The sequence below is a fragment of the Erpetoichthys calabaricus genome, chromosome 8 (genome assembly GCF_900747795.2).
Source record: "Erpetoichthys calabaricus chromosome 8, fErpCal1.3, whole genome shotgun sequence".
In the NCBI taxonomy this organism is placed as follows: domain Eukaryota; kingdom Metazoa; phylum Chordata; class Cladistia; order Polypteriformes; family Polypteridae; genus Erpetoichthys; species Erpetoichthys calabaricus.
Window position 1 is genome coordinate 108,276,413 of NC_041401.2, and position 13,184 is coordinate 108,289,596.

General features: G+C 36.3%; 1 protein-coding gene across 1 annotated transcript; it reads right to left on the reverse strand.

Annotated features, from left to right (window-relative positions):
• Window positions 1-812: 812 nt before the first annotated feature.
• On the reverse strand, window positions 813-3,006 carry LOC114656583 (E3 SUMO-protein ligase ZBED1-like). Its single transcript, XM_028808223.1, has 2 exons — window positions 1,576-3,006; window positions 813-1,232 (listed from the first exon to the last, which is right to left on the reverse strand). The coding sequence occupies exons 1-2, from the start codon at window positions 3,004-3,006 to the stop codon at window positions 813-815; spliced, it is 1,851 nt and encodes a 616-aa protein (XP_028664056.1).
• Between the last annotated feature and the right edge of the window lie 10,178 nt (window positions 3,007-13,184).

Below are 13,184 nucleotides of genomic sequence, written 5' to 3' on the forward strand. Positions count from 1 at the left end.
GATAAACTACATATTGAAGAGCTTTACTTTAAATATAAAGAAGCAAATCATTTTAACAAAAAAGCACAATCATTATTATTATTATTTATTTTTTTGCTTTTGTACAGTAGGCAATAATGAGTCTGGAAAAAGAATTGCCTGATTAAATAGTTGTGCGTACTCTGCTGTAAAGTAAGGTTATTCCAATGCTTGACATCAAATGACTAATATATTACACATTGCAATTTTCAAAAAGCCCCAAAACGACAAGTATAAAAATGTACATAATATAATAATTAGGGGTGCACGATTCAGAAAATCTAACGATTCGATTCGATTTCGATTCTTGGGCTCACGATTCGATTCAAATCCGATTCTCGATTCAAAACGATTCTCGATTCAAAACGTTATGATTGTTTTTTTATTTTCCATCAGTCTGATACAAAATACAGCCCTGAGATAACAATTGAAGTCACATTACAAAAATATAAACTGTTGCAAATATAAACTGCAAACTTTCAACTTAAATTAAACAACTTATATTGACACTTTAAATAAAAGTAGATTAAATAAAACCAAATAAGAGCTGCTATAGTTGGTTGTAAAGTGCCATTATCAGAATAAATAAAAATGCTGCTACATTGGGCTGTAAAGTGCTGTAACAAGTGTAACATCCAAAATAATAATTAATTGTGAACATTTTTCTTTTTACCTAAACCGTTTCCATTTCAGCAGACAACAGTTTTTGAACTGTGACAACTACAGTCAAACTGACAACAGATCAGAATATACTGTATTAGATTAGATTCAGGTGTATGCGCACATTAGTGAGTTTAAAGTCCACCATCTGCTGGAATGTACATGTTCTTTTGTAGAAACAGAAGCTGGTCTACATGTTCTGGAGTGAGCATGCTCCGCTGTGCAGTTACTATGTCCCCAGCAGTTGAGAATACCCTCTCTGCTGCAACACTAGTACCAGGAATGCATAGGTAGCATTTAGCCAATTTTGCAAGGAGGGGAAAGACAGTCTCCTGAGACCTCCACCAAGTTAGGGGGTCTTCTGAGAGTGACAATGATGGAGTTTCCAAATACTTCTTCATCTCTTCCTCAGCTCTGGTGCCAGCGGATTTAGGAACATCTCTGACATTAGTGAAAGTCTTGCCTAGTAAATTCAGCAGGGAAGTATTTCTTTTTTCGGGAACAGGGGGGCCTTCATCATCCAGCACTTCATTTGGGATGTCTGGCTCCTCATTCTGCATTAATGCACCATAAAAGAAAACAAAAACGCAATCAACCAACCTTTGTCTTTCAATTAGAAATTCAGTGTTATTATTAACTATTGTATATACCATACATATATACCATATATATATATATATATATATATATATATATATATATATATATATATATATATATATAAAACAAACTAAGCAATAACTAGATATTATTGTGGTACATTTAAGGTGCTACATGTCAATGGTAATTTCACAACCATACACACTGTGTATGTGGTTTTGCTAATAGCATATTGTCATGCCACTGTCATGCAACTAGTGTTTTTCACTTTTACTATTAAAAAATATAATAAATTACCTCAAGTGTTGCCGCTTCAGCAATCACCTTAGAGTGTATGTCCTTTTGCTCGTCCTGAGAGAGAAAGGGCAGTGTTTTGAACCTGGGGTCCAGGCTTGAAGATATGTGGAGCATATTTTTGTCTGTCACACTCGTGTATCTCTTGGCCAGATCTTCGTGAATTGCCTGTTTGATTTCCCGGACGAGTGCTGTTTCACCACAGAATCCTGCTTTTGTTTCGTGAAGTAGCTGCGCATGTAGTGGGGCTATCACAGACACTGTCGGCGTGGCTTCTTCAGACATTATGTTTGTTGCCTCTTTTAATGGCTTGAGGGCTGCAGCAACTTCTTCTGCGTTGGCGACGTCGGTTTCGTCTAGTGTGCAGATGCCGGCTCCACATTTTCTTACTTCAGCAGAGAGAAGCGCAGCGCAAATGGCTGGTTGTTGCTCCAGGAATCTATCGATCATGTCGAATGCACTATTCCATCGTGTAGCCACGTCCGTTGTCAACTTGTGCGGTGCCAGCTCCAGAAGTTTCTGTTTCAAGACATGATTTGCGGTGGCACTGCGATGAAAAAATCCGGTAATTCTCCGAATTTTCCCCAGCAGACGTGAAACAGACGGCAGCTTCAGAGCTCTCTGTGCCGCGAGGTTGATGGTATGTGCGAAACATTTAACGTGTTGAAAGTTTCCCAGCTGTGCAGCAGCTAGCATGTTAGCAGCGTTATCGGTAACAATTACCAGGTCAGTGGTTGTGAGCTGCCATTCCTGTGCGACAGATTGAATGTTCTCCTTTATATGTGCAGCTGTGTGGCTTTCATTTATTGCTGTAGTTTGTAAAACTCGTGACTCAAGCTCCCAGTTGTCTGTAATATAGTGAGCGGTAAAGGTTACATACGACTGGACTGCCCTTGATGTCCATGCATCGCATGTTAAGGCTACTCTTGTTGCTTTCTTCAACGCTTCTGCTACTTTTTTCTTCGTCTCTTCGTATAACAGAGGTATCGCTTTTTCAGCAAAAAGCTGACGGCTTGGTATAGCGTATCTAGGCTCAACTGTTTTCAGCATGTACCGAAAGCCTTCATTTTCAACAACGCTGTAGGGACGCAGATCTTTGGAAATAAAACAGGCTATGGATTGAGTTATTTTCTTCGCCCGTTCAGAGTTGGTTGGAAGTTTGCAACATTGATGCAGAGTGCGTTGGTCTCCTGGAATGTTTCTTACTTTTGGCTGAACTTCGTTTGCATCCTCTGGATGATGACGTGCCATGTGAGTCCTGAGGTTTGTAGTGTTTCCAAAATATTTGATTTTAGCTTTACAAAGCTTGCATATGACGTGAGTTTTATCAATCTCTTTCTTGCCATCGATGTTGTAGAATCCAAAATGTGCCCAAACGTCTGCCTTAAATGAGGACGGGGCAGGTTGAATATTCTTTTCCACTGCGTTTTCCATGGCTCGTCTATCAAATGCTTGTGCGAGCGCGCACTCACTTTCTTCTTACTCACACCAAGGATTACTATCTGAGCAGAAACTGGCATAGCGCCATCTATAGGATTGACAAACTCCTATCCGGAAAAATAGTTAAACTCGCGCCGTTATAAAATGGGAAATATGAATCGATTTTGTGTCCTGTATGAATCGATTTTGAATCGGTAGAGATAAAATTGCGATTCTTTCGCAAATCGATTTTTTTGCACACCCCTAATAATAATGTATAAATGTCTGATGATATTTCAGTATGCTGATTTTTAGAAATAATTTTACACCATAGAAAAATATGTGCTACGTGCTAAAATAAATGCTATATTCATATACAGTACATACTGTAACTATTGAGAAGAATGTATATATTATAAAAATGTTTGCTCTTGCTTGGTACTTTGGGTGCTTAAACTATTGTGTTACATGGATAAAAAACACACAAAGTTGAATACTGGGGACACTAAGTGTGAGAGAAAGAATGACTAGGTTATTTTATTTATCAAGTAGCTTCAAATAAATATAACTGTGTTCACTAGGGGGCACTTGCTCCCTGGAAATGAGTTTGTTTGTGATTGAGGCGTATTACTTAACCCGAATCTATATAGATATAACATAAAAGACGATACTCCTTCCTAGTGATACGGTGGTAAGAAATCACGTAGGAGAAATAGCTTAGCATTGTTTAAAGTCAGCTTACACTGCAGATAGTACAAAAGCGAATGAAGCCAGTGAGAAGACCCAGTCCTGGAGTGGGGGCCCGAGGAGTGGAGTCTGTCAGTATCATTAATGCAGATGTGGAAGGCATTCACAGGAACAGGTGGCAACGTCTTCCATCCGTTCGTTGGCTTCAAAGGTGTGCAGTGTTGCAAGGTTTTATACTGTTTCTCCATGTCTGGGTTCCCAGACAAGTCACACCTCTCTAGTTTAACAAATAAATAATTTTTATCTGTAATTTAAAAAGAACTTCTCAAAGATGTCTAACAAACTGGTGAAAGAAAATTAGAATTTTGTCAATATAAACCAGTGCAAGTGTACCCACGACATGCACGATAATGTCATTGATGAATAAGGAGGAATTCATAATGACCTTTAGGAGATTGAAATGGTGTCTTCCATTTGTCCCCTTTTTTCATCTGAATTTGTTTTCAGCCCACCTTACATCTAATTTAGTAAACAGTGTAGAATCTATGACTTAATTTAATAATTTTCTGATAATCAATTCATGGCTTGTAGGATCTGACATTTTTTTGAATGAAGAACCACACAAGACTTGTTTACTAAGATGGTTTTTTAAAACTTAACAAATCTTAGCCTTCCAATTCTCCAGATGGCCAATTAATACTTAATCTGTGCATCTTTAACCAAAGGTAACACAAAATGAAGATAATTTAAATACAAAACAAACAATGTTTTTTAAAAGTAGTATGCTAGTCTGTATAAAAAATGGAAAAGGTCACATACTCTCATAACCCTGAACTAATTGGATTGCTGTACACAGATAACATTTCACGTTTGTGCTTAAGGAGTATTTCAGTTTTATTTAGCTGTCTTATCAATTCAGAACTGATGCATTTTTGGCTGCTCTTCAGTCAACTAGGGCAGAAAGGACAAGAGCACCAATCTTAACTGAAATTTGTAAACAGTTGTTTCCCAAAATTGAATTATGATGTCTGGCCACCCAGCACTTAAAACTGACAGATGTTGTTCTTGGCTTGCAACTTCAGGCAGGCTACACACCAATGATTCGAGTCTCCAGAATAGAAGCAACAATCCTCTTTTACATCTTGGTTATGTGCCACAGAATCCTCATTTTATTTTTTTATTAAACCTAAAAGAGAGAAATGTTTCATTTTCCACCTCAAACTACTAAAATGTTGAGTCAAGGTAGCAATCTCACTGAAATTAAGTACTACAGATGAGTCCCACTGATCTTCTTTCTAAGATTCTTCTGCTCAGTCAATATTAAATCAAACTTTTCAAATTTTTCCCCTAATTCAGGGTATAGTTTTAAAGATGTTTATGCTGTAACCAGAAAGGAATAAAAATTAATGCATGGTGAAATGAATCACCCAAAAGGAGTAAAATAAGGAAAATGACATTATTCAGGCTAAAGTCTAGACCAGAAAGACAAATAAAAATGACAATCAAAGCCATAAATGTTAAGAATTGAAGGTCAGAAAAAAGCCAAAAGATTCCTAACCACCTCTCCTTAATTAAACATTTTTAAAAAGTTATAATTTTTATTAAAGATTCCAAAAATGTCAACATTCTTATATAGTTGCTGATAGATCACATACTGATGCGTGTATCAAACTTGTGACAGCAACAACAAAAAAAATTAACGCAAAATGGAGATGAGTGCAAAACAAAACAATGCACAAAATGACAGTGCAAAATATCACAAATAAATTTCACAATAATAAAACATTTAACTAAAAAAAACAAATGTACCATATATACTCATGGATAAGTTAGATCAAAGAAAATATGAAGCTGGTTTTAAATTAAACATCGAAGTAGTGAAAGAAATTGGTAACTGTGCTGCTGCAACAAAATTTGATGCATCTGAGAAACTGATGTGAGATTGGAGGAGGCAAGAAGATGTATAAAAAAAAATAAGTGTCTCATTTTTGAACGGGCGTATAAGTTGGGGTCTGATTTTATAATTGATTTTTTGGGTTTCAAGACCCAACTTATACGTGAGTGTATATGGTAAATTCATTCCTAAGAGTCTAAAACAATGAAATCGAAACACAACCTATTTTAACAGTGTTTTATATGAAGCCATTTGTACAAAATTAAGACTGAATAGTAACATTCATTTACCCCCATTTCCCTATCAGGAAAGTAAATATCTAGACATTCTATTTATAATGCAGAAAGTCATTACCATCAAGCATTTGACTGCTTGTAATTTTCCTCATTTTTAAGTAGTGGTATTGAATGTGTCTAATCTGAAGTCACCCAAGCCACAGTGTTTAAGTAATCTTCCATAATTTCAAAGAAATTCATAAAACAATCATTTGGAACATTTCATACAAGAGAATAGGCTGCATTCATTCCAATCTGATTAAGCTGCCAGCTTCCCTAAAGCCATACTAATTTCATTTTGCTATGTTTATTATACATTGATTAGAATATCGGATTACATTATTTTTTTATTTAAACAGTTTAAATATTTAATTTAAATCTTAATATAATTTGCATAGACTTAATGCAACCAATCACTTTCTTATCCATTTTATTCCTTTGTTTACTCTATGTACATATTATATTAATTAGATGAATGCTATATGAGCATTGTTCTAAGTTGGCTATTAAACAGATTCCCAGAAACAAAAAAAAAAAACTCATACTATAATAAAGTGGGTATCTAAGTGCCAGGCCACAGTGTATGCAAAGCAGCAATCAACCCGTTCAGGACACTAGCGTGCTGACACACACACTCACTTACTTAGACACACAGGATCAGCTTTGAGTAGCCAATTAGCTAAACTGTCATGCAACAAAACAAAAAATATCACTCTTAATTGTGTTATGTTGTTCAAATAAATACTGCCTTTGGAGTCAGGTCAGCTTATTTACAATAATAAGATAATAAGTTAAGCTGGACTTCCACCGGCTTTGTATTTTATTCTAAGCATTTGCTACATTATCATTTTATTTTAGTTGAAAGCTGCAGGAAGTATATTGACACTATCACTTGATTACTTTCACCATCTTGGAAGCTAGAGTAGCACTGATATGAATTTTTTTTTTCATCATGTATGTAATTTTCTTAATAGTGATAAAGCATCATGCATATAATTATCATATTGTTCAATGCTAACTGCATAATCATATGCAATTAAAAATCAATCACTAACTACATTGTTTGGAATATTTTATAACATTGCAACTTCAGCCAGTAAACCTTTTAAATGGTTCCCATCAGGCAAATTTCTTGTTATAAAATAGATAGACAGTTATAATGAGCCTGAGTGGTTTTAGGACTATAAAAAGATCAAGGATGAATAAACATCAAATATAAGCCCTGAATTCAGAACAAAATATCTTAGATATGAAATATGCATATCCTGTTTATTTGTCTAGCTGTAGGTGGGTGTGCTCTTGGGACCCTGATTTCTTCACTTTTTTTCTTTTTTGCTATGGATGCATTATTACTAACAGATCCACATTCATAATTACCTCCAGTTTTAAAAATAAATAGGTAGCCTGTCTGTAGGCTATACTGCAACTTGTCAAGAATATAAGAATTACAAGTGGGAAGAACATTTCAGCCTATCTAGCTTAGTTTATTTGCTAAAAGGTAAAATAAAATTCTTAAATCTATTTCATTCATTTTAGTGCTGTAAACAGCTGAATGTTTCCTTGACTGCACTAGGAAAAAGGCCAGAAGCAGCCCTGAACGTGAAACCAGTCTGTGGCAGAGACCACTTCATGCGAACGCCCTCTCACATAGTTGTCTAAAATCAAAATTATGCAGACGTCTTTGGGGTTGTGGAAGTAAAACTGGAGTAATTTGAGAGGAAAGCTCAGGCAAACAGGGAGACCATGTTTTGTCCACAAGAACAACATAAAGTGACTGTTTTGGAAACCAGAAGGCTGTTCCCATGAGGCAGGAGCACTGGCCACTGAGCCACCTTAGCAACTCAATTTTTCATTTTCTGTTCATCCTCTCTCTTTTATCATGGGAATGCTTATAGGGCCACCTCTCCTCAAAACATAAGCCCCTTTCCAAACACGTAGAGACTTTTTAATGTGGACTTATGGTATATTGTTTCATTCTCTGTCACTTCTTTAGTTTGTCTATTCTTACACTTACAAACCTTTGGGGATGTACAGCTCACAGTTGTCACTATGGTCTACTACCTTCTGTCAGCAGTTTCTTCTGAATTTACCCAGGTATGACTGTCACTGTAACCTTGCTGTTGGAAACATCCTTTCTCAACTCTGACCCAGCCTGGAAAGGAACTCGATTCCCGGTAAGCTTAATAAATTTTAGTCTTTAAGCATTATTCAAATGTGACATAAACCATAATAAATAGAGTGTGGCAATTCACTAAACAACCTGGATTGTTCTGTAGCTCTGCAACATGACGGAGATCAACAACACACCTCTCCAGGTGGTGGTTTTGGCAGTGACTCAAAGCATTTTCAGTTTGACTTCCCCATTCTCCTCTTTCCTCTTCAACCAGCACATTTTCTAATTTTATATAGCCATATTTACAGTAAATGTAATTCTATTTCTAAGTTTCAAAATCAGTAACTTTAGAGCTCAAAAAATATTGTTATGCCTCTGACATTAGTAGCAGAAGGCTATTGCATGGCATTCTTGTATAACCTATAAAGAGTTGTAACAAGTGCTATTAAAACGGCACACATTCTTAGTGGTTGATGTGTTTGATTTAAACAAGCTTTTATCTCTTAACAACAAAAACATGAATAACTAAGTAATATCTCACAACAGCATTCCTAATAGACTCCCAATGTCATAGAGATTTTTACACTTTCTACTAATGAAATGACTAAAAATTCAGTTAATTCTTAATTGAACACAAAAACATTAACAAACAACATACATTTTTCAGTAACTGAGCAATATAACAAGCTGTTTTTATCACAGAAAAAAAAAATTAAGTGTTTTTGTAAAAGTACAGCTTTTATATGAAAAGTTCTGCTCCTTCCTCCAACAATGTGTATGAAGAAGAGCTTTTTTTCTGCACAGTTTGCATAATAGCCTGAACCCTATAGGACTACATGTGAAGGCCATATGTCAGACAATATGTTAGTGGCAATGTTTGTTCTTATCATAAAATTTAGAGGCATCTGTCATCAAAAGTGTGAGGCTATGGAGAAGAACAAAAAAAAAAAAGTTTTCAGCTTGTCCTGTGTTGTGTCGCATTGCCTAAGGCAAGTTCACATTTTCCCAATGACACAATTCTTAAAAAAGCTTATTTTTCTTTGTTGAAACACTTTGACTTAGCTGTGGAAAGAATATGGAATGCAAATGCAACATTTGTTTTTTGACCACCTGCTGTATCTGAAGGTAACATTCTGATTTTCTCACGTTATTGGCACTGGTTTCATTCAACCAATCGGCTTTGAAGCTAGACATTGGACAAACACTCCGCCAGAGAATGAACTTACACAGGTTCCACATTAAACATGGCAACACAGATGTTCCTGTGGCGGCCCACTTCAACAGCCATGGACACTGTGAGAAGTACTTTAAGGTCACAGTGCTTATGGGCAACTTCAAAACACAGCAAGAGAGAAAAGAATGGGAAGTTAAACTCATGCTAAAATTTAATACTTTACAACATGGATTGAATAAAGACAAGAGTTTTATGGCCAGATATGAGGATTGTTTACATCTCTCAGAATGACAGACAACCTGTCTACAGACCCACATTGTTTTGAAAAACTCATTACAAACTTCAAAAGACTTTGTTGGATAGTTATCTTATCCAGAGATCTTGACAATACATTGTTCTTTTCTCTCTTGCTAAATTAACCCTAGCCTGAATGAATCTATTAATTTTTTACATACAAAATCTCTCATTTAAAGATTTACCAATGTTGTTTCTTGTCCTAGAGTGTGTATATAAACATAGGAAACTTCAGTTTCTGTATTACATCTTGCCTGAAGAAGGGGCCTGAGTTGCCTCGAAAGCTTGCATATTGTAATCTTTCTAGTTAGCCAATAAAAGGTGTCATTTTGCTTGGCTTTTCTCTACATTCATAATGGCTAACACGGTACAACACCCTAGTACTAAAGCTAGACATCATAAAGCAGGAACTGAACAAAAAAGACCAAAATATACACTGTTCGGAGAAAAAAATATTCCCTTTATCATTCATTGAAAAGGCATACAAAGTCCTCAGTGCTTGTAAGAAATAAATTGGCATAATCTGTTTTTCAAAAATAAGTAGATCATTATTAAAGAATAATGAGCATACAGTCCAAACTTTATGATGTCAGTGGTATGTTCTCTTTGTCAGCAAATTTTAAAACTAAGGTAAAAAAGAAAAAGTACCAAATTAAAAAAGGCAGATAAGGACTGAAAACACAGACCAAGAGATCAGAATTTGACTATCCTTTCATTCATTTTCCACTGCTTATCCAAAACTGGGTAGCAGGGGCAACAGTCTTAGCAGTGAGGCCCATACGTCCCTTTACCCACCTACACTTGCTAAGTCATACTGTGTTGTTCCAAGTTGTTCCAAGGCCATCTGGGAGATATAATCCTCCTAGCAAGCCCTGGGTTATGCCCATAAAACCTTCATAGGGCAGTGTCTGGAAGGGATCTATATCAGATGCCTGAACCACATCAATTGGCTCCTCTCGATGGGGAGGATCAGTAATTTTGTTCCAAGCCTCTCCTGGATATCTGTGCTTCTCACTCTATTTTTAAGGGGAGAGTCCAGCCACCCTGCGGAGAAAGCTCATTTTAGCTGCTTGTACCCTCATTCTCATTCTTTCAGCTATTACCCAAAGTTCATGACCAAAGGTAAGGGTAAGGATCTAGACTGACTGATAAATTGAGGGCTTTGCTTTCTGACTGAGCTCCTTCTTCCCCACTACAAATTGGTATAGCAACTGCATAACTACGCACACCATCCCTGTCTGTCAGCTGATCTCACAATCTTCACCAAAATCTGACTACTAAGCTGATAAGTGGATAAAAGTACAAAACCATAAAAATCGATTAAAGATAGTCAGAGCATGAATCTTTTACATAAACCTAAAATGCTAACCAATACTCTTAAATCTAATGAAAATGCAAAACAAAAGCAATTTTAACACAGTTTAAGTTTTACTGGTAATTCACTAATCCAGGTAATCCAAAAATCACAGACGATTCGAAAGCATGCACAACCGATTCTCATAACATTGCTTATAGCAAACACTGGCACCTAGCATATTAAACCCCAAAAATTACGGTGCCCACGATTAAAACAAGATAACATCTTGCCAATATGTAAAATATTTTTTAGATCTTCAGAAAAGGTTTTCAATTAAAGAAATGCAGAACTCATTCTACATATTTCACATTCCAAGTATTAGGCTTATGAATGCATATTGCATTGTTGAGCAGTTTTCTGTATTACCATAGCTGAATGATGGCTGTACTACAGTATATCTTAAAATTTAATTCTGGACTGGTTAAGCATGAGTGTTTCACTTCAGTCAAGCCTTGCTTAGGTGAGGCATTATGATCATAAGATTTGCAGACTGGAAGATTATAATGTCACCATGAATGTATTTCAAATTTCTGCTGCATGGAACAATATTAGAGTTTAAATTCAATTGAAGTAGACATCCACTCTCATACATCATGGCAAAAAACAGTAATAACAGTGTATCCGTTTTTTGTGAAGCTCCAATTCTAGAGAAAATGAGAGCAGTATTGCTTTCTATTTAGCATAAAAATGTGTTCATTAAGTTAATTCCCAGAACTGTTGTTTTAAATACTGTATCTAAAAAGGGAGACGTAAAGATACTCTAAAAGCTACTACTTCTGAATTTTGAATGTTACTCTTAAGGGCCTATTTATATGGGAGGTATTTTCTTGCAAAAGAGAGATTGCATTTTCATTTTATAATTTTCATTTCCCTTTTTGCAATACCTCCCACATTTTTAAATATACACACTAAAAGAGTCTATCCACTGTTAATCATGCCAGTGTTTCTTAAACTATGGGTCACATTGTGGACATGCATGCAATAGTTTTTACGTAATTGTGTAATAAAATTAGCCAAGTTTGTGCAAACATGAATTCCGTGGAGAGTGCTATACTTCTCTCTGTCTTTAGCATTCTTTTTATTGTGGCAGCATACTATCTGATATGTAGCCTATACAAAGCACTGTTGATTCACTACAGAGAACTTTTGTTTCTATGGTACGAAAATATAGTTAATATTCCCCATGGCACCAACCTGTGAAACAGTCAAACTGAGATGAAATGACAAGCAAAGACACATACTGTATAAGAAAGGAGGAGAATGGAGGGAATGACACTGACAACCTTGTGAGACTGATGGGACAAAAAGAACTGGTGAGACACAAGGATCTGATAATTTTTGGTGTGTTGAAGGGGTCAGACAGTATGGTGGGGGTACGTATTGCAGTGACAGTGTTTTATGTATAAATGCAACTTCAGCAGTCATTTAGAACTGGTTGGTGCCTCATCACATATTCACCATTATGGCATACATTGAATCCAGATATGTAACTGACAGGCGGAGAACATTTTTTTATTATAACTTGCTTCAACAAGGATGTATTGCTTCTCTTCACACTGTTTAAAATTTTTGTGATGAATTTCAGCCTACTGATAGCGTGAACATTGCAACATTTAGAACACTAAGAACACCAAAAAATATCCAAAGGGTGAGACAGGGATCCAGCATGGCAGTTGGCAGCATTAAACACTTCAGACCACAGTGTTCATTGAATTTTTTATCAAGGTTTATTCTATTACCTGTAAAATAAAAATAGTGTACAGTTTTTAGGAAAAGTTTTGGCCACATAGCACAACCTTATGTACTCAGCTTATTGAATTGTTAAATGAAAATTGGGATATACTGAACAATTTGCAAGCTCAAGGAGGAACTCATTTGAAAAGTTATTTAAAAAAATTAAGCATAATCAAATTGATGATTCATTATTTTTTGAGAACTTTATTCCTTACTAGCTGTCCCCCACGGCTAGTAGGGAAACAGGACAACCTTTAAAAATCAATAAACAAGTACATATCGCTAGCTAAATGGAGGCAAGGTACAGTCCAAAACATGGCCAGAGGTAAACCGATTTGAATGGAGGCTGGCGCGTGAGTGAGGAGGGCCCTGCCTGGCTTTCTTACTCCTGACGTCATGCTTCCACCTCCCCTCGGCCTGCAACCTCTGTCTCGGATTAGCGTGAAATATATCACTCCTGCAAGCGAACTATGATACATAGTACTTTGAGTGAAGTTGCAAAATCAACCAGAATGTTCAAGCAAATTATAGAAAATAACCCGATCTAAATCCATTATAAGCTGGAAGCCAAGGTACGCTCCAAGACTGGCATGTGAGTGAGAAGGGCCCCACCCAGCTCCCCACTCCTGACGTCACGCTTCCCTCTCCCCTCGGCCCGTAGCCTC

Coding starts and splice junctions, on each gene's coding strand:
- LOC114656583 (XM_028808223.1), bottom strand. CDS start 3,006: ATGGAAAACGCAGTGGAAAAGAATATTCAACCTGCCCCGTCCTCATTT. Junction 1,233..1,575: donor CTGAAGCGGCAACACTTGAG/GTAATTTATTAT, acceptor GCATTAATGCAG/AATGAGGAGCCAGACATCCC.